This window comes from Schistocerca cancellata, chromosome 6 (assembly GCF_023864275.1).
Source record: "Schistocerca cancellata isolate TAMUIC-IGC-003103 chromosome 6, iqSchCanc2.1, whole genome shotgun sequence".
Classification (NCBI taxonomy): Eukaryota; Metazoa; Arthropoda; class Insecta; order Orthoptera; family Acrididae; genus Schistocerca; species Schistocerca cancellata.
Window position 1 is genome coordinate 534,439,105 of NC_064631.1, and position 27,902 is coordinate 534,467,006.

Sequence of the window (27,902 nt, forward strand, 5' to 3'; positions counted from 1 at the left end):
AACCACCTTCCCTACCCTCTGGCTCCTACCCTTGTAACCGCCCCCGGTGTAAAACCTGTCCCATGCACCCTCCCACCACCACCTACTCCAGTCCTGTAACCCGGAAGGTGTACACGATCAAAGGCAGAGCCACGTGTGAAAGCACCCACGTGATTTATCAACTGACCTGCCTACACTGTGAAGCCTTCTATGTGGGAATGACCAGCAACAAACTGTCCACTTGCATGAATGGACACAGGCAGACAGTGTTTGTTGGTAATGAGGATCACCCTGTGGCTAAACATGCCTTGGTGCACGGCCAGCACATCTTGGCACAGTGTTACACCGTCCGGGTTATCTGGATACTTCCCACTAACACCAACCTGTCAGAACTCCGGAGATGGGAACTTGCCCTTCAGCATATCCTCTCTTCTCGCTATCCGCCAGGCCTCAATCTCCACTAATTTCTAATTTCAATTTGCTGCCGCTCATACCTCACCTGTCTTTCAACATCATCTTTGCCTCTGTACTTCCGCCCCGACTGACATCTCTGCCCAAACTCTTTGCCTTTACAAATGTCTGCTTGTGTCTGTCTGTGTATATGCAGATGGATATGTGTGTGTGTGCGAGTGTATACCTGTCCTTTTTTCCCCCTAAGGTAAGTCTTTCCGCTCCCAGGATTGGAATGACTCCTTACCCTCTCCCTTAAAACCCAAATCCTTTCGTCTTTCCCTCTCCTTCCCTCTTTCCTGACGAGGCAACCGTTGGTTGCGAAAGCTAGAATTTTGTGTGTTTGTTTGTGTTTGTTTGTGTGTCTATCGACCTGCCAGTGCTTTTGTTTGGTAAGTCTCATCATCTTTCTTTTTAGATATATTATTATACAATAACATATAAGACAAAATAAAAATTGCTCCAGGGCTACTGTTTAAGACCAAACTAAACAAAAATAATGGAGCTCTCTTCTGTGGATCTCTATACAATAACAATTGTCGTTCTTCAAATGTTTTATGATAAATTGTAGGTAGTAAAAATGTGTACGTATTTTATATTTTGCTGGTATTGTTTGTTACACTATGTTTTCTTCTTCATCTTCTTTTTTTCTTGGCCCCATCCACTTCTTCAGCGGACTGCACTTTAATCAGGATTTGCCAATTTTAGTGGTAGAGGGTATCAAGATACCCTATCTTACACTCCCTCCCCCTTTCCCTCCACCTGTCTGCTATCCTCCTTGGGATGGAGTTTATATAGCCCATCTGTCTGCATCATGTGTTATTTCAGTTGGATTGTATTTTCTTGATTGTTGAATATCAATTGCACTGTTTGTATTCTATGGATAAGCTGAATCTATAGCTGTACAATACACCATAAATATATCTTTGTGATTTTCATTGCTATGTTCTGTATTTTCAGAGCGTAGTGTCTGCATCAGCGGACCCTGATACAATTATCCTTACTAGAAATGGTACAGACAAGCTTTCTTTGAAGAGTTCAGTACCTGGAAAGAAAAAACATCGCATTGATATGAATGGTAAACTTGTCAAAAATGCTTTCATCTTTTATTTTGTTTGTCATTCACAAATAAAGATTATGGGAGACCAGCTATTTCTTCATGGGGAGCACAGATTCTTATTTATTTTTATCAACATTTGCTAGAAGCCAGAGAACGTTGTAATAAATCTCATCAACTTTTAATTTGATGAATTCATAGCTGGATCCTATTAGTAACAACATCTGTGAAATGAATATTGATATATAGCATTACGTAAAAATCACCCTTTTTTCTCCTTCACAGATTCTACAGGTGGGACTGTTACAACAGAAATTGCTGTTGAGACCTTAGTTAATGAACTTTGCCTCTCACCAGATGAAGCAATTTCCTTAGGAAAGATTGGAATTCAGCTGGAATCAATGTTTGGTAGTGCCAGAGATATTGAGTGGGCCATTTACAAGGTTATTCATTTATTTAATCATTCATCCATCTTTAAGTATTCAAGCAGTTGATGTCATCATAATTAATTTTTTAAATATTGGATTGATATGTTAGAAAACATGTCCGGTTGCACTTGCGGTCCTTTGCCTTTCATGGGAAAGTGTTCTACCAAATTAGCTATCCAGGCATGACTCATGATCCATCCTCACTGCTCTACTTTTACCAGTACCTTATCTCTTACCTTCAAAACTTCACAGAAGTTCTCCTGCATACCCTGTGAGACTTGCACTTCTGGAAGAATGGATATTGTGGAAACATGGCTTAGCTGTAGCCTGGGGGGATTCTTCCCAGAATGAATTTTCGTTCTGCACCAAACTATGTGCTGATATAAAACTTTCTGGTTGATTAAAACTGTGTGACAGACTGGGATTCGAATCTGGGACCTTCACTTTTCATGACACACACAAGCTTTAGCACAATGATTGAGAGTACAGGAAAACAACATGAGCAGTAAATCTAGACTTTCAAGCTGAACCTATTGGGTGCATACAGTCTCACACAAAGGAAAATCCAGAGGTCATCTTACATATATAAATTAATGTGCACAATTTTTTTATTAGTGAATTTGTAAAAACTTATAAATAAACATGAAAAGATGAACACTGTAGCATTCATTTATCCCACTCAAAATAGTGAAAATCTTGGAGTGTTAACAAAGCATTGCTTCTGCTTGGGGTAGCTAATATTACTTATTTAAATACAAGGGGAGTAAAGCAAGTCATCAGAAAAAGCCAACAGGAGTAGTTTCTGATAGCTCCTTCTCTTTGTTAATGTGTATCTTGAATTTTTTACACATCAATTTTAAGGAGGTATCTGTGGCACATGTATGAACAAATGAGTGACTGACTGAATCACAAAATTATTCTTTTTTGGTGAAAAAATTGATCTTGTGAATCCCGATGGCTTCCTGTATGCAGGTAGCTATTCTGTCATTTATTGCTCTATTTCTGATCATCTCTTTAGATTTTATCTATTTTGGCAAAGCTGTCAGCTTTTATTAGTGCATTATCTCCTTCCTTTACAATTATTCAGTATTTGCAGTAAGTAATAATAGTACTTTTGTGTACAGTAAAAATTTCTATTCCACACGCATTTGTCTCCAACATTTATTTATTTTTTTCTTCCTGTATATAAGTCTGCTGTTGTAGGCTTCAGCTAAGATATTTAATGCAGACTTAGCTACTGTGCTCCTCCAAGGTCTGGAAAAGGATAATGAGCTTTAAACTAAATGATTTTAAATTAATTATGGCTGCTCACCCTTTCATCATAATTCCTGTTTCTTTGTTTTATCAGCATTACAGTTTTTTTAATCTTTCTCTGTGCCTCAAGATTCCCATTGATTATGTAAGTTATTACTATACTGCTTTCCATAACATATTACATCATACAAATAAAACTACTGAGCAACTATGATGATACTATTTCATCCAAAGATTACATAAATAATTATGTCTTTCACAAATAAATTGAATCAGTTTTACCCTACCAACCAGTACGATACTCTCAGACTCATAATTTATTGCTTTAACAAACTCTTCAGACTATTTATGCTCAATGCCACTGTACACAACCACTTCTTACAAAACCCTAACAGTGACTCTCTTGCCCACATGCATGCATTGACCAGTAGCACTTGGGCATTGCTGGCATTAATAGCAAGACAATGCCTACACCAGAAAAAAAGTCTCACTCAGCTTCGAAAGTTCCAGAAATCAGTGATTGGTAAGGAGCACAGTTTACTGTCATAATACCAATTATAGTATAGTAGTACTCCGTACATTCCCCCCCCCCCCCCCCCCCCCCCCTCCACCAGTAGAATTGTTTTTTTCAAAAATCACCAAAATGTTTTTTGGAAACCTGAAAATAAACTGAGAATCCTAAAAGATTTGATCCAACAACACTATCACCAGAGAAACAAATAATAACATACAGGCAAACAACCCAGCAATGGCCCCATCCTCCTGAGTCATTTTGTTTGTCTTTTTGGTAAGAAGACATAGAAGACACATTGGTCACATATGTAGGCTAAATGACAATAAAAATACCAAAATTCCCTATAAAATATAATGTAATTGGATAGATAAAAGATATACTCACCAAGCAGTGGCAGAACACGCACACAAAAGGAGGTTATATTTGTGCAAGCTTTCAGAGTCAATGGCTTCTTCTTCCGACGGAAGGGTTGACGGGGAAGGAAGAGGGGTGAAGGAAATGGACTGGAGATGTTTAGAGAAAGGCATAGATTTTGGAAAGGTCATCCAGAATTGCAGGTCTGAGATGACTTACCAGAAGGAATGTGAAGGAAAGACTGACTGTTGGGGACTACACAAGATGAGATTTCAAAACCTGAGAGCTTAAAGGTGGAATACAGGATAATAAGCAAGACAAAGATCGCTTCTAAAACATTATGCACGAGTTCATGAGAGTAAAAAGTTAAGTGCATTGTATGTAACAGTGGTGGGAGGGGTACAGCAAATAATAGACAGGCCAGATAATGAAAGATGTAGAAAGCTGAAGTGGAGTGAAGAACGGAGTAGTTACTGTGAATCCAGATGGCATGCACAGTGAAACAGGCACCATGGTCATGACTAACACACACACAAATTTTAAGCTTTTGCAACCCCAGGTTGCTTCATCAGGAAAGAGGGAAGGAGAGGGAAACATGAAAGGATGTGGGTTTTAAGGGAGAGGGTAAGGAGTCATTCCAATCCTGGGAGCGGAAAGACTTACCTTAGGGGGAAAAGAGGACAGGTATACACTCGCACACACACACACACATATCCATCTGCACATATACAGACCAACCTCACTGTCTCACTTGTTTTCTATTCTTTTCACGTTGTATACAGTTGGTATAAATGATGCAAAGCAACATGATATGTTCATATATTCATGACATGTACCAATGCGGAGTGTAAAGGTGATATGAAGAATACAGAGCTGATTAGTTGATTGGGCACCAATATTAACACAGCCTGTTACATTTCCTGTAAAGTAATTAAATGCGTAATAGTTGAGAAGACATGTTAAAATGCAAGATAATTTTGAAAAATGACAATTTTTGTAAATGTGTACTATGAAGTATAAGTTAAATTCAAAGATTAGATTAGTCATATGTGCACTGAAATTTATACACACCACTTCTTTCTGAAGGAGATATGACTGACATGGTATATAAATTGATTTTTCATTATGTTACCCATAGTAGGTTGAAATGAAGCATGACACTTAAGCAGCAATCTTAGCATTCATAGCATTGTGGAGGAATATAAGTATATCTTAGTGACAATGTTAAAGAGTTTTGAGCACTGAAAATCTTCGTGGCTCAGGTCTTAATATTTCTGTGGTAAGAAATTCACTTGTAACTCAATGACACTGTGTTCATTTGGGTGACAGTTGATAATGAAAATAACATGGCGATGTCATTGACATCTAGAGCGACAATCAAGACAGACATTACTATACAAAATCAGTGAATTCTTCATACACTGCCTGACAAAAAAAAGTTAAGCACGTAGAAGTCACGGTCAGAAGTCAGCGCACACACCTTCAGCAGATATGTTAATGAATTGAGTTGCAATTCTCTGTGACCGGTAGAATTGTCTCCAGTGTGCATTAATGTTATTTGTGTTTAGTGTTGTTACCTGGTCTGATAGGATATAAGAGTGTTGTGAACAGTGTCAGATGTTGAGTGGTGACTGGAAAAGACACAGACATGGTGTGTATTTGTATGAGACAGCATTATCAGCACATGACATAATTTGAAAGAGGCCTCATCGTTGGTCTCCATTTTGCCTCATGGTTGAATCATGCAATATCCACATTTGTGGGAAGTATGGGATGGTGGCTCAAGGTTGAACTGTTTGAGGTCATGCAAGCAGGCGTACTCATCGTCAAGGTTCTGGTCAACCATGTCTCACAACAATATGGGAGGGTCACTGTATTGTGCACCAGTACAGTCTAACCTATTCACATCTGCACCTCCCATTTGAGAACAAGTAATGGACTTCCTGCAACATTCAGCGTCAACCCACACCATTGGTCAAACACTAGCAGCAGCTGGACTGAGAAATTATCTTCCCACACATTGGGTGCTGTTAACACCACAGCACAGATGGCTGAGTCTTGAGCGGTGACATGACCAGGAAGCATGAACTGTTGATGAATGGTGTCACATTGTGTTCAGCAATGAACCACAGTTCTAGACTATCCTGGATCACCATCATCAATGAGAGGTTGCATTCTATTGATGTCTTAGGGAGGCACAGTGGTATTAACTCCTGGTGTCATGATGGGGAGAGCCATCTGGTATCATTTCAGGCCATGTCTAGTAGTAACTGAAAAAACTTGGATGGCATAGTGATACATCGCAAATACCTTTTGTCCCCAAGTATTACCTCTCAAACTTTGTGAACAGCATAATGCTCATCTACACGTGAAAAGTGTATCTATGAACTTCCTGCATGAGGTTGAAGTTCTCCTATGGACAGCAAGATCCCCAGATCTTTCTCTGACAGAACATGTGTGGAGTCAGCATAAATGTCAACTCTGTCTCAGTGCCAGTACATGGGATGCAAAGAACCATCTGCAACAGTTGTGAGCCAGCTTGCGTCAGGAGAGGACACAACAGCTTTATGACACCCTTTCCAACCGAATCAGATCATGCATCCAGGCCAGAAGGAGTGCAAGGTCGTACTGATAAGTGGGTTTTGTACTACCAAGTCCTTTATAAATTAGACTTGATTTTGTAAAGAATGAAATAACATCTTATAATCTCTCAGTCCGTAAAGTTTCATTTCATTTCCTCTTTGCTTATGCTTGCTTCACTTTTTTTGTCATGCAGTGTCTTTCACAAGAATTATTGGTAATATGAATTTCTTTTCTGTGGATTAAAATATTAAAGTAATTGATCTATATTGCATATTAAATGAGAATTCTTCCTTACAGGGAATTATTTATATTCTCCAAGCTCGACCAGTAACTGCGCTGCACTCTTGGAGTGATTTTGAGTTGCTTCATGAATTGGATAGCCCAGTGGCATCTGAAGAGGAATTTTTTACTACAGCAAATTTGGGGTAATTAATTTCATGTGCAGTTATCTCAGATGATTCTCTAAATAGTTATACTGACAATGTCCTTCTAGATGCAGTAAGTTGGATTCATATTGGTACAAAATAAACTGCACTTTTATTTAGTGCAGTCTTACATAATATAATGTGTGATTGTTGTAGTGGTAAGTTCCTACAGGACCAAACTGCTGAGGTCATTGGTCCTGTGATAGTTCATTGTTTTTGTGTGTTTGCAGTTGTGAGAGGGGGTGGCTTTAAATATGTTGCCTAAATATAGGTCTCAGTAAATACAATTTTGTGAACTGCTTTGGAAATGAAGTTACAGATAGCAAGGATATTGAATAGAGACAGAATATATCATGAACTCAGAATTTATTTTTAAAAGGTATAGCAAGGGTGAGACCCCTAGCATAACGTTGTTCATGCCAATGCCAGATTTTGTAGAGCTACAAAGGATTGTTGGAACATATGGCCAGACAGTGTCCTAATCTCTCTTCAAATAGTTAATCATTCTCACTTCACAGTGGCAGCCACATGTGTACACACCAAATCATTGTATCCTTGCTCATATTTATTACACTACTGGCCACAGCAGTGAAATTATTCATATGCACACAATTTTCTTGTATTCTCCATATAGTGTGGAACAATGGCCAGAAACTTGTAGCAACACAAGAAATAATAATATAATAGACTGTATTTTGTGATGTGAAAACTGATTACTGTAGCTAAAGTACAGTAGATTGACCTTATTCCCAAAACAAACAAAACTGAGACACAGTAGGTAGTCAACTTCTTGTAATTTGAATGCACAGCCTATATAGAATATTTAAATGGCATCACTTAAATTAGTTAGTTTTATGTTCCTCTGTAGGAACCAACATGGGCTCCAAAATCAACTATCTTGTGAAACCCAGCTTGCTCTGTTCATTCACAAGACAGAAAGCAGTAAATACAGGCACCCAGATAGACACCATGTTCCTTGACATTCAGTAGGTATTTGATACACTTCTACACTGTCTCCTAATGAACAAAATATGAGCACATGGAATATCAGACATACTGTCTGATTGGACTGAAGAGTTTTTATCAAACAGAACACAGTATGTCATTCTGAACAGAAAAAAGTCTTTGGTGTGCCTTAGGAGAATGTTGTAGGACCATTACTACTCATACCATAAATAAATGAACTCACACATAATGTTGGAAGTTCCATGAGGCTTATCATGGATGATGCTGTTGTGTACAGAGAAGTCATGATGCTAGAAAATTGTAGCAAAATTCAGGAAGATCTGCAGAGGATTGACACTTGGTGCAAGGATTGGCCATTGACCCCCAACATAAACAAATGTAACATGTTACAAATAAATAGACAAAAAGACCTTATATTGTATGATTACATAATTGTAGAATAATCACTGGAAGTAGTTGATTTTCACAACATATCTAGGAGAATGTGTATGGTATGATTTGAAGTGGAACAAGCACATAAAATTAATTGTGAGTAAGGCAGATGCTAGACTGAAATCCATTGGAAGAACCCTCAGGAAATAATCAGCAATGACAGTAGGAAACAAAACATTCATTCAACCAGTACTTGAATATTGCTTATCAGAGCTAATCAGTTAGAGAGTGGGCCATATCTGGTTCAAAAAGTAGTAAAGTAACAGCCATTACTATTTCAGAGAGCAATAGTTGAACCACAGAGTTTTCAGTCTGTCTTTTAACCTAGTAACAATCTCTCCTTGATGTGGTGATTCATTAAAAATGACCTGTGGTTTGTATTCCATGTTAAACTGTAGGTTTCCTTTCCCCAGTTGGATGACAGGTTTTGTTTAGTTACATACAAGTTGCCAAAGTGACATTCAATTGAAAAATTAGCACCAGGGCTTTGAGCCACACGAAATTGTTATAGACAGACTCTATACAGCTCCTTCTTCTATACATATCCCCAGCATGATTTTCTCTCTGTATGTGAATACTAATCTCTGAAAGGATTTTGACATGGTTTTCACAGACTGCTTCATGAGGAAGATTTGTCTATGTAATTTATTACTGTTATACTTATATTCTAAAGAATAATTTCTGTTTATGTAATACTAGTGACCCATCACAGCTTCACATGAGTAGCAATAAATATCTGTGTATCTGCTATCTGGCTGATTTCTGTATTTTGTCAAACAACTTAATCTACAATAATGGAGCTCAGTCACCATTATCATGGATAAAATAAAGTATGCAATGTGTATTAGGACAAAAACAGCTGCTTCAAAAGAGCCATTGCTTGTCCTGCAACTCTACCCAGCTGTATTTTTATCTACTACTTCATATAAGAATTTATGTAACTTTGCTCAAAAAACTGTCAGCTGTCTTTCTACTGGAGAATTTAAAAATCTGTTCAGTATGAACATCAAAGGCAAAACTAATGTAGATCTCACAGTCCAGTTATTTTGATAAATTGCTGAAACAGTGACCTACAAGTGAATCTTAGATTCTGCTTGTGAAGTCATCTGGGGCCCTCCAGTATTCTACTCAATGTTCACCAACAAATGTTATAAACCCTTGCACCAGAATAGGACACTCCAGCATGAACCCCAGATGGTATGTACAATACACTGGGATACTATTGTTGCCTGCAGAGTTGTGTGGGTGAATTTTACAGTTCATTCCAAATTAATTCCTGCTACTAATCACAAATAGGTAGCAAATACATTGTCATGATATTGCAAGAATCCTCAAATTCCTGAAGAGGCCCCATCAAGATGAAAGGCCATCAACACATCTGCTGGGTGGATTCGATCAGGGACCTAGTGTAATTAGTGTATTCTTCCTGAAGTACAAGATTCAAGTAAATCAATCATATTACAGACAAATACTGTGAAAGAGAGATTTGTTCTTAAAATTATAGGAAGACATTACTATTATAGTTATTAAATATTGATTTATAGTCTAATAATTCCATGTGTTTCAACATCTACAAAGATGCAAGTCTTTCAAATGGATGACATTTTAGCGACATGTGTGTCCCTATCTTACCCCAGTAATCGTACTGTGGAAAAGGGATAAACAGTTTAATATGGAACCTGCACCAAGACTCATTCCTGGTGAATCTTTGCATCATTGAGAGATGAAAGCTATGTTAAAGGCATTCTGAAATAATCTGTGGCCTGACCAGGATTCAATCCAGAGACGTTTCAGTTCCCAGACATATGTTTTATCACTAGGGCAACAGGTTAGGTGATTTACAGTAACTAGTGAAAACAGCAGGAGAGACTGATGTATCTGGAGGATAGTGTGCCTAGGAACACACAATGTTTTCTGGCAGTGTTTCAATCTAGTGTTTGATTTTAGAATCATATGAAGGAACACACACTAAAGACCGCCCTAAGGAGTTGCCAGCATTTGTGTGTGTGTGTGTGTGTGTGTGTGTGTGTGTGAGTGAGTGAGTGAGAGAGAGAGAGAGAGAGAGAGAGAGAGAGACATGAGGCTGTGTTTTGTGCAGTATTCATAGATATTACAAGTCCTGTGTACGTAAGTGCCATATAAGATTTTTAAACTTTTTTAAGGTTAGTGTTAATTCTTAAGTTACAGAGTTTTATTGCAATAGGTTACATAACATGTTGACAGCTGAGCCATACTTCATCGGTCATGCACAAACAGAATGGTTTCTTTACCATGGAACTATCTCAGAAATGGAACATTGTGTTGGTTACCAATAGCTTCTGTTTCATAATGTTTTTAACCTGGAGCTGCTTTTTTTAATCTATTTCTCCTTAATTTCATCACACTTGCTCAATATTGGTATGGGGTAGAGTACTAACATAACACATAGACTGTTAAATGTGGTACTAACAAGATTATACCAACTGCACCACTCTTCAATCTGAATAGAGTATGTGTTACCAGGTACACGAGCAAGCTGTACCTTGGAACAGTGTTTGACATTTGGAAAACTCCTGTTTTCCCAGAGTAATTTATCTAATTTGAGAAAACAGCTGCAGCACACATAAAGTGACTGCTATCGTTTCAAAATAGAATAAAAAAAGATATTATACTTCAGTTACATGGCTGGTTGGAGGCAAATGTCTGAAAAGTGTTCCAAGCTACAATACTCTCTCTTACTATCAAATTCTAAGTAAATTATCATAAACATAAGACCAACTCTGATTGGATATGAAGTAAAAATTAATATGGCTCCTCACTAGCATGAATTTTACTGCTATTTAACATCAATGATATTTATCAGGTTGGAGTGTATTGTAAGATAGGTCCATATTATTCAACTTCAGTAATATTGTTATCAGCCATTTTTACCTTGCAGAGAAGTATTTCCGGAGGGTACTTCACCACTGAGTCAGTCATTTGTGATACCATTGCTCAATAATGGTATGAAGAAGGTCATGCGGTCTTACTATCTTGATCAGTTACATCTGTCTCATCATCATGCATTCATGAATGTTTTAAATGTAAGTACAAAGCAAAAATATTTTCACTTCTCTAATGTTCTCTCATGTTCAGTAGTTAGTGAATGTTTAGTTTACTGGATCTTTAGACTATTGCTGTGGCCTCATCAAAATTGTTCAGTAGCATTGCTGTTAAATGCAGGAGTTTTTTCCTGACTATAAGAAAACACTTGAAAATCTAACATTATTTAAGCAGGTTGAGTTAATTGATCTAAAAAAAACTAAAGCAAATATAGTGTGTAATTTAACACCTACAAATTATGACTCAGATTTTGTGGCATGTTTTTGTAGTTAACTACAGATGGTAGGCAATTAATGATTCTGTTGACAACAATGAAATAAGTAGAAAAAGCCCATCAAAATCTTAAAAGACAGCTGTGATTGTTTATTTTCTCTGCACGTCACTATTTTACAAAGTTACATTCATTGTGCTAGTTTTCATAGTCAGTAATTATATTGCATTATCATTAGAAGTTATTAAAAAATTCATTTATTATTTTGTGAAACTGTCATATTTCATTCTCCATATTTTGTTTGGAAATCTTTTACTCGCAGTGCAGTCAAGTGATAATAACAATTTTTTAAATGCAGAAATGGAATTGTCAGGTGACGGATATTAATTTAACTGTCAAATTTAGAAACAGAACTAATTTGAGGAGTCCATTCTACCTCGTATACACACATCAAAAAAAGTTTTGCATCACCCCGGTTCCCAGAACTCCTGAAGATAGACGTTGACTGTGGATATTGTATCACAGACACAGTCTCTTCGACTGTTTAGAGATGTCACTAAAACCGTCCAAAGATGTAAACAACCATGCATGAGCAGTGCCTATAAGGTGGAGGGATCCGACAGACAATCAGTTCCAGTCATTCCACCAGGAAGGAGTTACACAGCTCATGTTGTCTGTAGGCTAACCATGCCTAGACAGTCAGTACCACAGTTCGATCACGTCCGCATTGTTACTTTGTGCCAGGAAGAGCTCTCAACAAGGGAAGTGTCCAGGAGTCTTGGAGTGAACCAAAATGATGTTGTTAGGAGATACAGAGAGACAGGAACTGTCTATGACTTGCCTCGCTCAGGCCGCCCAAGAGTTACTATTGCAGTGGATGACCACTAGCTATAGATTATGACTGGGAAGAACCCTGACAGCAATGCCACCATGTTGAATAATGCTTTTTGTGCAGCCACAGGACGTCGTGTTATAACTCAAACTGTGCGCAATGGGTTGCATGATCCATAACTTCGATCCTGACACCCATGGTGAGATCTGTCTTTGCAACCACGACACGATGCAGCACAGTACAGATGGGCCCAGCAACATGCCAAATGGAGGACTGGCATCATATTCTCTTCACTGATGATTGTAACATATGCCTTTGACCCAGCAATTATCAGAGACATGTTTGGGGGCAACCCAGTCAGGCTGAACGCGTTAGACACACTGTCCAGTGAGTGCAGCAAGTTGGAGGTTCCCTTATGTTTTGGGGTGGCGTTATGGGGGGGCCAACGTACGCTGCTGGTGGAGATGGAAGGCACCATAACAGCTGTACGACATGTGAATGCCATCCTCCAACCAATAGTGCAACCATATCGGTAGCATATTGATGAGGCATTTATCTTCGTGAACAACAGTTCATGCTCCCTTTGTGCACATCTTGTGAATGACTTCCTTCAGGATAATGACATTGCTGTACTAGAGTGGCCAGCTTGTTCTCTAGACATGAATGTTATCAAACATGCCTGGGATAGATTGAAAAGGGCTGTTTATGGATTACGGGACCCACCAACAACTCTTGAGGGATCTACGCTGAATTGCCTTTGAGGAGTGGGACAATCTGGACCAACAGTGCCTTGATGAACTTGTGGATAGTATGCCATGACTAATACAGGCATGCATCAATGCAACAGGTTGTGCTACTGGATATTAGAGGTACCGGTGTGTACAGCAATCTGGACCACTACCTCTGAAGGTATTGCTGTAGGATGGTAAAACATGCAAGGTGTTCTTTTCATGAGCAATTAAAAGGGCAGAAATGATATTTATGTTGATGTCTGTTCCAATTTTTGGTACAGGTTCTGGAACTCTCAGAACCAAAGTGATGCAAAACTTTTTTGTTGTATGAATACAGGGTGGTCCATTGATAGTGACCAGGCCAAATATCACATGAAATAAGCATCAAACGAAAAAACTACAAGAAACGAAACTCTTCTAGCTTGAAGGGGGAAACCAGATGGCGCTATGATTGGCCCGCTAGATGGCACTGCCATAGGTCAAACGGATATCAACTGCATTTTTTTAAAAATAGGAACCCCCATTTTTTATTACATATTCATGTAGTATGTAAAGAAATATGAATGTTTTAGTTGGACCACTTATTTCACTTTGTGACAGATGGTGCTGTAATAGTCACAAACGTATAAGTATGTAGTATCACGCCAGTGCGGACAGTATTTGCTTTGTGATACATTACCTGTGTTAAAATGGACTGTTTACCAATTGTGGAAAAGATCGATATCATATTGATGTATGGCTATTGTGATCAAAATGCCCAACGGGTGTGTGCTATGTATGCTGCTCGGTATCCTGGATGACATCATCCAAGTGTCTGGACCGTTTGCTGGATAGTTACGTAATTTAAGGAAACAGGAAGTGTTCAGCCACATGTGAAACATCAACCACGACCTGCAACAAATGATGATGCCCAAGTAGGTGTTTTAGCTGCTGTCGCAGCTAATCTGCACATCAGTAGCAGACAAATTGCGTGAGAATCAGGAATCTCAAAAACGTCGGTGGTGAGAATGCTACATCAACATCGATTGCACACATATCATATTTCTATGCACCAGGAATTGCATGGCGATGACTTTGAATGTAGTGTACAGTTCTGCCACTGAGCACAAGAGAAATTACGGGACGATGACAGATTTTTTGCACACGTTCTATTTAGTGACGAAGCATCATTCACCAACAGCAGGAATGTAAACCAGCATAATATGCACTATTGAGCAACAGAAAATCCATGATGGCTGCGACAAGTGCAACATCAGCAACCTTGGTGGGTTAATGTATGGTGCGGCATTATGGGAGGAAGGATAATTGGCCCCCATTTTATTGATGGCAGTCAAAATGGTGCAGTGTATGCTTATTTCCTATGTAATGTTCTGCTGATGTTACTACAAGATGTTTCACTGCATGACAGAATGGCGATGTACTTCCAACATGATGGATGTCCAGCACATAGCTCACGTGCTGTTGAAGCGGTATTGAATGGCATATTTCATGACAGGTGGATTGGTCGTTGAAGCACCATACCATGGCCCACATGTTCACCAGATCCGACATCCCCCGATTTCTTTCTGTGGGGAAAGTTGAAGGATATTTGCTATTGTGATCCACCAACAACGTCTGACAACATGTGTCAGCACATTGTCAATGCATGTGCAAACATTATGGAACGCGAACTACTCACTGTTGAAAGAAATGTTGTTACATGTATTGCCAAATGCATTAAGGTTGATGGACATCATTTTGAGCATTTATTACATTAATGTGGTATTTATAGGTAATCACGCTGTAACAGCATGGGTTCTCAGAAATGATAAGTTCACAAAGCTACATGTATCACATTGGAACAACTGAAATAAAATGTTCAAACATACCTACGTTCTGTATTGTAATTTAAAAAACCTACCTGTTACCAACTGTTCATCTAAAATTGTGAGCCATATGTTTGTGACTATTACAGCATCATCTATCACAAAGTGAAAAAAGTGGTCCAACTAAAGCATTCATTTTTCTGTAAGTACTACACGAATATGTAATAAAAAATGGGGGTTTCTATTTTAAAAAATGCAGTTGATATCCGTTTGACCTATGGCAGCGCAATCTAGAGGGCCAACCATAGCGCCATCTGGATTCCCCCTTCAAGCTAGACAAGTTTCGTTCTTTGTAGTTTTTTCGTTTGATGCTTATTTCATGAGACATTTGGCCCAGTTACAATCAATGGACCACCCTGTATTGTGGCCATATATAACCATAGCATTTTATAGGCATAGAATCTTATGCACAATTTTCTTACAGCTAACCTCTGTTGTGTTCAGAAAAAAAAAAAAAAAAAAAAAAAAAAAAAAAAAAAAAAAAATGGGGAAATAAAAATTGAAATGTGTAGACTCTTTGGTTAGTAATATGGTTTCTTAACTTCAAGCAATAGGTGTTCTTTGTGATTTATGATTAATGTGGTAGAACTTACTGTTATTTTTTGTGTAAAGTAAACTGTATTTTCACACATTTGGTGACTGTGGGTTTCCCAGTCATGCACCAGTATTGCATGTGCAGAAAGATAAAACATATCTTACGTTTGTTTTTGCATCAACAGCACCACACAGATCTATTTGTGAATAAATGCAGTGCATAATTTGCACCTACCATGAAGAACATTCATTCTGTGTTGTCATGATGTATCCATCCACAAGCATCACAACCATCTCCACCAGGATAAAGAGTGCTTTGCAGGCACTGCAAGGACAAGTAACCAAATTACCTAAGCAAGTTGTGGCCCTAAAAATATGGCACTCTTCACTTGCATTTCAATAGCAGTGATCTTCCAACAGAAACTAGCATTCATCCTCCAAGGAAAATATCTGCTGGTATCACAGAAAATTTGGAACTGTGTCAACTAAACTGTGACAAGAAAAATGCTGTCAGAAATCAGCAGCAGTGGTAGCTAATTTCAAACCAAAGAAATCATTTACTGTTCACAAAAGAGTACTCTACCACACTTCAATCCCTCATTGATACAGGTGCTGACATCTTGTTTTACCCTTCTTCACATAATCTACAGCAAAATGAGTCAGCTGTTTTCTGGAAATGGGTCTTCCATCAAGACCTATGAACACATCACCTCACTTCCAAACTTCAATCTTTGACATGAATTCATTCAGAGATTCATTGTCACTGACATGCTTATCATTTTTAGGGCTCCTCCCAAATCTTTGTCATTGACTCCCGCATGACTCTACAATGCAGGTGACTTCAGTGCCATGTCATACACAATGGCATCAAACTGACAGTTCCCTGAAATCACCCAGCTATTGCCTATTCCTGCACAGGCAAAACACTCAGTGGTACATCACATTGTCACCGTGCCAGGACAGTTCATTCAAGATCTTGTTGTACGTCTCCAGACAAAATCAAGATCACAAAGCAACAGTTCGTTTTCATGTTAGCACAAGAAATCTGCCATCTTTCACATAATTCTTGAGCTCACCACACCTTGTGGTGACTATCATCAGCTTAATGCCAGAATGATACCATGTTCCTACCCTATGTCACATATCGAAGAGTTTTCTATGCGCATTTATGGTGAGACAGTTTTCCTGTGATCTACCTCGATCATGCTTTTTCTTATATATATATTTCATCAGAAAATATTTACCCAAAACAACTGTTTGCACTCCATTTGGACTCTACAAATATCTGAAAATGTGATTTGGACTGTACAGTGCCACCCAGACTTTCCACCACTTCATGGATGATATAAATAGACACCTAAGAGTTCTTTTATCTCTATATCGATAGCTTGTTTGTAAAGTCATTCGGTGAGGCATTGCATCTAGCACTTACAGCAGTTGTTCACAAGACTACAAGAATGGGAGCTTACCTATTACCTTATTAAAATATGATTTTGGAGTGATGGAAGTAAAATTTTTATGTACCTTATCAATACACAAGTAGCCCTACACAACCCACTACAAATATGTGAATTAGGTATTTTTTTGGTCTTGACAAATTTTTATCAACATTTTATGCACAATTATGAATTGTTGGCAGTGCCTCTCAAAAATTCCTTAAAGAGTTGCATTGGGGATACACTACAGTGTATTGATGGAAAGAAGTCATCATTCACCAGAGCAAAAGCTGATATTCCAGAGGCAGCATTATTATCTCATCCTCTTTGCAACACACCTCTCGCAGTTATGGTGCATGCATCATCAGGTGCCTCTGGACATCTTTTACAACAATGTGTACAAACATGATTGACAATATTTATATCTCTTCAATAACAAATTGTCACTAACACAAGCAAATTTGTCAGTGTATGACCACAAGCTCTATCCAACATATTCTTCGATCAAAAAGTTTTGCCACATGCTTCAAGGTCAACATTTCAGTTGTATCATAGACCATAAGACACTTGTGTTTGTCTTCCATCAGACACCAGATAAAACATCATCATTCCAGTTGTGACATTTGAACTTCATTGTATAATTTACTGCATATATATAACATGTTGATGGTGAGCAGAATGGACTAGCATGTGTCCTATCTCACATTGACACCAATTAAGAGGGACTTGACTTCATAGCACTTGCCAATGCCCAGGAAGGAGGTAACAAACTGCAGATATTCTTCGAAATGTCATCAGGCTTGCAGCTCTGATACACTCAGGTAGCACAAGCAAACATAGCTCTATGCTATGTTGCATTAGTGTCACAAGCATGACCAATTGTTAGAGCAGATTTCTGCAAGTAGGGAGTTTCTTTTCTCCACAGGCAATCTCATCCAGGAGTAAAGGTTACTACACAACTAGTGAAAAAACTAGTGAAAAAGGCATTTGTTAGCCCAAATAAATTACTAGACATTTGTCCACCAGCGAATCACTTGTCAGCCCAACGATATAACTCAGCATGTTACAGCTACACTTGGTTCTTTCACCCCACTGAAACAATGATTTGAGCATGTTCACATCAACATCATTGGACCTTTACCACCATGAGAAGAATTAAATACTGCCTCACAGTGATTGACCATTTATCTCATTGGCCTGAGGCCTGAGGCCTATCGAGTGTAAGGTGCATCAGCAGCAGCTGTAACCACAACCTATTGCCCACTTCTGCTTTCTCCTCAACATCACTACCAGCCAGGGCAAACATTGTGAGTCATATCTCTTTAAAGTATTTTCACCATTGCTTGGAATGAACTGAATTCAAAGCTGTACCTGCCATCATATTGCTAATGATCTTGTGGAACAGCTCCACCAACATTTAAAGGCCTCACTTAGTTGCCATGCCATAGAGCATTGGACTGACAGCTTCCCTATTGTCATATTAGGCCCCTGAGTGGCTTTCAATGAAGATCCCAATGTGACAGTGGCTGGATTAATGTATGGACAGAACCTTGAGTGCCTGGCAAATTCTTCACTGATACATCAGGAAGTAAAGCTCCAGAGTTAATACAAAATGTATGCTCACAGATTTGCTGGCTCCATCTGGATGTTTCAGAAGAACATACTATCCAGTAACCATTCATTTTCTATGATTCACAGTCCTGTAAGCAGATTTTTGTCTAACATGATGCCGTTCGATAACCTCTCCAAAAAACATAGTATGGCCCATACATGGTACAGACACACCACAACAGCACCTTCAATGTTGACGTCAATGACACATGACATCCAGTGACAGATTTAAGCCAATCTCTACTCCAGGCAAGACACAATGGTTCAGGGACAACAACTAACAATGAAACGCTACCTACATTTGATTCTACTAAGACATCAGAATAACCTTGTCTTCCGTCACCACAACCTGTGCCTCCAAGTAAACCTTCAGTCACAATTCATTTTGGGCATCACATATGCTTCAACACCAAACATCAATGATACTTGAATGGAAGTGATGTGGATGGTAAATCACCAGTTACATTTTATGTGCAGTATATACCTTTTGATTATTCATGTTGTCTCTGAACTTTAAACAAATAAGTAAATTATAGGTGTTCTTTGTAGTTTACAACCATGCAGTGTAATGAACTATTATATTATGTGTTTAATAAATTGTATAGTTATACAATACCTCCTGATGATACTGCAATGTTTTAATATTAGCTTCTTTCTCATTATCAGTGGAATGCAGAGCAAGTCTTGCTACAGTAACACAATATCAGCCAAATATCAATAAAGAGCTTGATGAATTTAATGCTTGCTAAATTTAATGTTTGGGATAGGAGTAGGCACTGAGTTCTCTCACTTAAAGGATGCAAAGACTTTGGAGAATGATTTGATCTTCCCCTCAAGGGATTCACTCATTTTAGTGATTAAAGATAACATCCCTAGATCTCTGAAGGGCCCTGGTCCCACATAGAATCATTTTGAGATTGTCACACTTATATCCCTACATTCTGGCCACATTGTAGATAAAATAGTGCAATTACAAATGTAGGCTATCTGAGATACATGTGCAGTACTTCCTTTTTTATACTGTTAAATAGCCTTGTTGTTAAATACCCCTTGCAGGGTACTAAATTGCTTTATTAATTATTAGTGTTCATAATGCTGCAGAGATAAGAACAATATAAAATCAAAGAAAATGACATTCCAATAAAAATTAAAACAAAACAAACAGACAGAAATGTCTGAAACACAATTGTATTTTACCATGCCTCCACTTTTGGTGCTGCCACAAGGATTTACTGTCAACTGCAAAGCAACTGCTCCACCAAACGTGCAGAGTGCCCGGCGTGTATGGATATTTAAAGCACAAGCTGTTCGAGTCTGCCTTTGTGATGTTTGCTCTAGTGAAGTTGTTTGTTGAGATATCAGTGGAAAAAAGCTTGGCATTGGTCCTACCTCAGTAATTGGTGCCTTTGTTATCACTTGATTGGGGGCCTGGAAATTGTCAGACAACTTCACTCTCTGTATTGAAACTATTGTGAGTGTTCCATTATAGCATATCTCCACTGTATGTTTGTCTCAGCATAATATATTGTAAGGTCCAAAAGGCTGCAACACTGCAACAGTGGCTTGATAACATCCATTTGGAGTATAATACGGGTACACTGTTGTATATCTTTCAGGGCAAAAGTTTGTTGAGTTCCATGTCTGGTTCATGGATTTGTGTCCATTCGAGAGGGCTGTTGTTGTAACAGATCAATAAATATTAGCAATGTGCCAGTCCATATTGTCATAGAAGTCATGAATTCAATGAAATTGGCTGAGATGCAGATATTCTTGCTGAATACTATTTCCACAGCATAAATGCCAATAACAGTCTGTATTACACATTATAGCTGCCTTAAAGGTCTTGTGCCATCCCATTTTTTGTGAGCAATACTGTACCTGATAGTTTTATGGTGGTTCATCCCACACAGTTTGTTAGGTTTTGGAGTAGAAATGATACAGATTGTCTACCTCTATCAGTCGTTAAATATGTTGGTCAACCAAAACATGCTATTCATGTGTTCAAAAAGGCCTTTGCCATTTTCTCAGCTGAAATGTCAGTGGCAGGAACAGCCTCTGTCAACTGTGTAAGCCAATTGATAAGTGTAGTTAGTGGAATCCCTCTGATTGGAGTACTACCCCCCCCCCCCTCCCCCCAAAGTTGATACGTATATGCACAAATCTTTCAGAACTGTCAGGGACTGCATTGTCCCCAAAGGGGTTGGGGAGGGGGGCTGATTGTGACAGTGTAACATCCTACTTCACCACTTTCAGAGACAAAACATTCCAGTTCCCACCTTTTACAGTCCCTGTTTATACAGGGCTGCACAAAGCACTCTGCCAGCAGTTGTGGCATGTTTTTATACCTGGATATGTCATGTCATGAACACTAAGAAATGTTTTCCTGCGGTAGGTCACCAATGCAAAAGGATGCTGTCTTTGTGTAGACACATTGCACCAATTTTCAGACTTAAATTTAGTCAACCACGCTTGTGCAAGAGGTGTGTAGGTACATGTTGAAAGACCCCCAGCTAATTGAAAAGTTAAAATTTATTAAAACCAAAAAATGAAACACCGATCCACCATAAGCATTGGCAAAGACATTAATTATGGATGCCCAGTAAGGTGCATACAAATGAAAAAAAAAATTCATTTTTTCTACATGATTTTGTTTCTCACTCTCTTGTATATAGAAGGTCTGTTAAGAAGCGCTGTTCAGAATAAGATGGGCTGTGAGTGTTTTGTATCACACATGTTTCAAAATAAGAAAAGCTTTGATACAAGTATTGTGTATTTTTTATTCAAGTGAAGTGACACCAAGTAAGGAGGATCTACTTATTTATGACATGCACTGGTGTACTTGGAGTCCACCGCCTGCATCTACAATTGAAATGTAAGAGGAGACGTCCAATAGCCTAAAAATTCATACAACCACAGAACATTTCTAACAACACAAATGTATTATCCTCTTTTAAATGTTTTTCATATGCATATGTATTTAATAATTTTTCTTATTTTTATTATAACACAGAGGCCAAAAAATCTTGCAACTGTTGGTCATTGCCTGTCAAGTCACTAACTTGTTAAAATTAATGCTTTATGGTACACTGTTTGTACATGAAGGGTAATTTGCACAAAGTTCTCTGTCCCTGATATGTGCTGTTTGTCAGCCATGCCTTGTGTTATAAATTCTATTTGCCTCTTTTGTCTTGAAGAATTACATTTGCTATACTGCTTGAAAAAAATGCTAGGGCTTAATGGTCGGTGAATGTAGTGAGATCCTTAGCTTCCAACGCTGCCCAGAAGTGCCTGATAGCTTCAAAAAGCACCAGCAATTTTCTGTCATATGCAATCCATTTTTGGCAGTCCATTCATTCTCCTGAAAAGAAGTATGGAAGGGGCTGCCAAGCACAGTTAACGTATTGCTGCAAAACTGCATGTATTACTATTTGACTGGCATCTACCACAACAGCCAATGGTGCCAAAGGAAGAGGCTGTGGTAAAAGTGTCACACTGACTGCACTTTCTTTCACTGTGTTAAATACCTGTTGCATTTTAGATGACCAAATGATGCTGGACTTACATTTGGTATTGGTGTCTGCAAGTGCTGCTGTGAGGGCTTTCTCTGCTAGCTGTTGACAGTAAAAAGGAAGTAGGAAGTTGCACTTGCTGTGTAACCTGTACCTTTTCTAATAATGGAGAAATTACTGATACTATTACCAAATATTCCAAAAAAGCTACTTGTTTTTGTCCTAGCACAGATGTTATAACGTCAAGTTTAACACATATATTTCAGAACAACACAACACATATAAGTCACAGAGTAAGTTGACAAGCAAGACATGTGTACACGTTAGCGTTCAAATGAGCACTGAGTCCCAGTCTAGTGGCCGCTGCTTGGCTGGCCGCTTAGGTGGCACAGCTGCTGCATGATAGGCAGACAGCGCCGCACGTAGAGGACGCGCGTAATTGCGTGGCGGCGCTTTGAATGATTAGCGAGTCACAACACTTTTCCCCCCTTTGAAATTGTTGCACTGGTCTTGATGGAGGTGTCCTGGAGATGGCTAATGTCCATAGGTGTTGTTTGACTCGCCGTGAAGTCTCGAGGAGGAGGCTTCCCGTACGGACAGAAGTGTCCCCGAAGATAACGGGTCAAGATGACAGGAGATGTAGGGGTCGAATCTGCTGGGGCCCCATGTACCAATCTGCCCATTGCGGCAAGTCCTGTTGATATGACAGGAGACATGGGCGATGTGTTGGCATCCGTTGGAGGAAGAGGCGAGTAGATTTGCTCTGACAGAGGATGGTCATCCGCTTCCTGCATGGGCACGTCTCCTGGTGGCGTCTGTTCTGGTGCTGGCATCGCGATGATGGTGAGAGGGCTGTGTTGTGAGTATTGAGAGATGCCAAGATCCCGAGCGTCAGGTAGAGCCAAAGGTGGTGGAGCGGCATTCGGAACAGGCGTTGCCGGCACACGAGGCCGAAGCTGGTCCGAATGACGCACTGCAACACCCGTGTCCATCTGGATTTCATACAGGCGTCTGCCACGGTGTCTTAAGATGCGGCTCAGGCTCCATTTTGGCCGCCTGCCATATCCCCGTACCCAGACGAGGTCGTCGGCGGTGAACCGGCCAAGTGAAGGCACCCGCGGCCGTGAGGTGGAAGGCCGCAGAAGATGAAGTAGCATGCGGGGCTGTCGGCCATGTAAGAGCTCAGCCAGGTTGTGGTCGCTCATGGGGGTGAAACGGTAAGATGCCAGAAACTGGAGAATTGCATCATCAGCAGTAGAAGAAGTCAGAAGTTTCCGCATCTGAGCCTTAAATGTGCGGACCAGTCATTCAGCCTCACCGTTGGATTGTGGATGGAACGGCGGGGTCGTGACATGCATAATGCCATGACAAGCACAAAAATCCGCAAATTCGGAAGAGGCAAATTGCGGACCATTATCAGTAACAAGAGTAGAGGGGAGGCCTTCCAAAGAAAAAATGCGGGCGAGAGCACTGGTGGTTGCCGCGGTGGTAGGCGACGTGCAACGGACAATGAAAGGAAAGTTAGAGTAGGCGTCAATTACGAGGAGCCAATAAGTACCTAAAAAGGGTCCCGAAAAGTCAGCATGAATGCGCTCCCAGGGCTTCTCAGGCGAAGGCCACGGTGACAAAGATGACTTCGGGGCAGCGGCCTGTGACGCACAAGGGCCGCAGGCAGCGACCATGTGTGCTATTTCAGAGTCGATGCCAGGCCAGTACACATGACGGCGCGCCAGAGATTTTGTGCGAGACACACCCCAGTGCCCTTGGTGAAGGAGGTGCAAGACCGAAGCACGCAAAGATGCAGGTACCACAACACGCGGCAAAGCATTGTCAGTGGAGAGGGGGATAACACCATCCCTAGCCGTGAGGCGGTAGCGCAAAGCGTAGTAGTTCCGCGATGGATCAGAAGTCTTAGCGGATGGGCGATCTGGCCAACTCTTCTGAATACAGCGTAAAACCTGGGAGAGGGTAGGGTCAGAACCCGTAGCAGCTGCCAGCCTGCCCCCAGTGATGGGGAACCCATCCACAACCCGCTGCTCGGCAACATCCAGGCGGAAACACAAAAGTTCGTCCCTATCGAATGCCTGATCAGGACCCATGGGAAGGCGAGACAGAGCATCAGCATTTGCATGTTGAGCCGTTGGCCGGAAATGAATCTCATAATTGAAACGAGACAAGTAAAGAGCCCAACGCTGGAGGCGGTGTGCAGCCTTGTAGGGAAGTGACGTTGATGGATAAAACAAGGAAACAAGTGGTTAGTGATCTGTAACAAGATGAAATTTTGAGCCATAGAGAAAAACACCAAACCTTGTGATAGTATGCTATTTTCCCCAAGAAGGCCTGCAGTTTCTTAACAGATGTAGAGCGAGGAAGGGCATCGATCGCAGCGACAGTTTGCTGAAGCGGACGAATACCATCCCGAGAGAGTTGAAACCCCAAGTACGTGATAGATGCCTGAAAAAATTGTGGTTTCTGAAGATCACACTTAAGACCGGCAGTCTGTAAGACATGAAAAAGTGTGCGGAGATTTTGAAGATGTTCTTCAGTGGTGGAGCCAGTGACAACAATGTCGTCCATGTAATTGATACACCCAGGGACAGAGAGCAATAATTGTTCCAAAAATCGCTGAAAGAGAGCAGGGGCGCTAGCAACCCCGAATGGCAAGCGTTGGTATTGATAGAGGCCGAAATGTGTGTTAAGGACCAGAAACTGCCGGGAAGCAGCATCGAGAGGAAGTTGATGATAAGCTCCTGACAGGTCAATTTTAGAAAAATACTGGCCTCCAGCAAGTTTAGTGAACAGTTCTTCAGGTCGGGGCATAGGGTAAGTGTTGATGAGGCATTGAGCATTTACAGTGGCTTTGAAATCGCCACAGAGACGAATATCACCATTTGGCTTAGCAATGACAATGACAGGAGAGGACCACTCACTGGAAGTGACAGGAAGCAAGACTCCTGAAGTAGTGAGACAATCCAACTCCCATTTTACCCGACCATGAAGGGCCACAGGAATGGGCCAAGCCCTAAAAACTTAGGCCGAGCAGTGGGTTTGAGCGTGATATGAGCTTCAAAGTCATTTGCACGGCCTAACCCAGGAGAAAAAAGGGACGAAAATGTCATCGACAAGGAATCCAGTTGAGCATAACGAATAGCATCAGAGACAGCATTGACAGAGTCATCTATGGAGAACCCAAAAATGCGAAAGGCATCGAAACCAAAAAGATTTTCTGCGTTGCTCTGGTCGACCACAAATATGGCAACAGTGCGAATGTCGGATTTGTAAGATACCTCAGCATTGAACTGTCCCAAGAGAGAAATCTTCTGTTTATTGTACGTCCATAATTGCCATGTGACAGGTGACAGGAGTGGAGAACCCAACTGAAGATACATCTGAGAATTAATTATAGTGGTAGCAGAACCGGTACCCACTTGCATGCGAACATCTCGACCAAGGATTTGGACAGTGAGGAATAACTTCCCTGAAAGGGAAGAAATGCAATTGACAGACAACACAGAATCAGAATCAGCGTCATATTCATGAACATCATGTATGCAGTCGGATTTGCAAATGGAAAACACACGACCTTTCTTTGTGCAATTGTGACACACAGCCCAACGTTGGGGACAATCCTCGCGTGAATGTTTCGTAAAACACCGCGGACATGAAGGAAGTTCTCGGGGGTTTTGCTGCAGTTTCTTAGCGGGTTGTTTACGGCTAGGCCGAGGCTGCGCGTGGGAGCGCACTGCAGCCACGTCGGCCGGCGGGGACGCACCGCACGCTACGTCAACAGCACACAGAGGTTGTATTTCCCCGACATCACCCCATGCCTCTATTTGCGCCCCAGCAGCGCGAGAAATTTCAAAAGACTGCGCAATGGAGAGAACTTCATCTAGAGTCGGATTCACCAACTGAAGGGCACGTTGCCGAACTCCTTTGTCAGGCGCCGACCGGGTAATAGCATCCCGTACCATGGAATTGGCATAGGATTCTTTGTGAATGTCAGTAACAAATTGACACTTTCGACTGAGGCCATGAAGTTCAGCAGCCCAAGTGCGATAGGATCGATGTGGCTGTTTTTGACAACGATAAAAGGCAACACGAGAGGCTACCACATGCATTTGCTTTTGAAAATAGACAGACAGAAGTGAGCCAATTTCAGCAAAGGACAAAGATGCAGGATCCTTCAAAGGAGCCAATTGTGACAACAACTGATACATTTGAGGTGAAATACAGGAAAGGAACAGAGACTTACATGGTTGTTTGTCCATGACATGAAATGCCATAAGTGCTGTCGAAGACGTTTTTCATAATCAGACCAGTCTTCCGCCATCTCATCGTAAGGAGGAAAAGGAGGTATAGCCAATGACGAGAAACGCCCCGCATTTGATGCCGCGACGAAATCGCGAATCACCACTGTTAGAAGCATTTGATGTTCAAGGAGATTTTGCAATAGTTGCTCGACAGTAGCCATGGAACCCTGTGGGTCAACGGTGAAAAGGAAAAATCCACTACCTCGTCACCAATTGTTATGACATCAAGTTTAACACATATATTTCAGAATGACACAACACATATAAGTCACAGAGTAAGTTGACAAGAAAGACATGTGTACACGTTAGCATTCGAATGAGCACTGAGTCCCAGTCTAGCGGCCGCTGCTCAGCTGGACGCTTAGGTGGCGCAGCTGCTGCATGGCTGGCAGACAGCGCCGCACATAGAGGACATGCGTAATTGTGCGGCGGCGCTTTGAATGATCGGCGAGTCACAACAACAGACTTCTTGTTATTGATTATGGTTATGCAATAGTCACTGAGACATTGGAAAACCTGTATCAAGTGGTATGGATGTTTTGGAAGAAATCAGTATATCATCATTACAAGAAAAACAGAAATTTATTCCACATAAAACTTCATCCATAAATTTTTGCCATGTCTGAGCCACATTTATACATCTAAAAGGCATGTAAACTTGTTTGGAAAACCAAAAACGATAGTTACAGCACTCACGGGTGTGTCCTCTGCTGCTACTGGAATCTACATGTAAGCTCTTGCACAATCCCTGACACTAACAAAATATGATCCTACTAACATGATGTTAAATTCTTGCAAATTCAGCACTGAGTACTTATCTAATGTTGTCGTTGCATTTTGTGCCCAGAAGCCACAACATAGTCTCCACGTTATATCATTATTGGGAACCAAACATAGTGGGAATGCCCAAGGACTGCCAGAGTGTTGAATTATACCATTTTTAGTAGCTTCTCATACTCCTCTGTTTGGTTATTGCCAGGCAATCTGGTGGTATTGTCCACAAGATTAGATTAGATTAGATTTACTTTCATTCCAATTGATCCGTAGTGATGAGGTCCTCCAGGATGTAGAACATGTCAGAAAAACAACAATACGTGACAAATATTTACAGCTCAAACAAATAAGCTAATGTACCATTCCACAGGTCCCAAGTGGAATGATCATCATTTTTTAATGAACATTATATGAAAGAATCGTTTTACAAATACTAATGCACTGAATTTAAAATAAAAAAGTTTTTTATTTATTTATTATGTAATAAATGTGTAATATTACTACTATAATACTTATTTACAATGAACACATTACTGCACTGAAATTGTGCAGAAGTTATACTGTAC

General features: G+C 40.2%; 1 protein-coding gene across 1 annotated transcript in view; it reads left to right on the top strand.

Annotated features, from left to right (window-relative positions):
• The window catches only part of LOC126191082 (putative phosphoenolpyruvate synthase), a 358,083-nt gene that overhangs the window by 188,975 nt on the left and 141,206 nt on the right, over positions 1-27,902 (top strand). The window contains exons 14-17 of the mRNA XM_049931802.1: positions 1,390-1,507; positions 1,772-1,929; positions 6,917-7,044; positions 11,360-11,504. Coding sequence (XP_049787759.1) covers positions 1,390-1,507; positions 1,772-1,929; positions 6,917-7,044; positions 11,360-11,504 — 549 coding nt within the window. The remainder of the gene's footprint in view (positions 1-1,389; positions 1,508-1,771; positions 1,930-6,916; positions 7,045-11,359; positions 11,505-27,902) is intronic.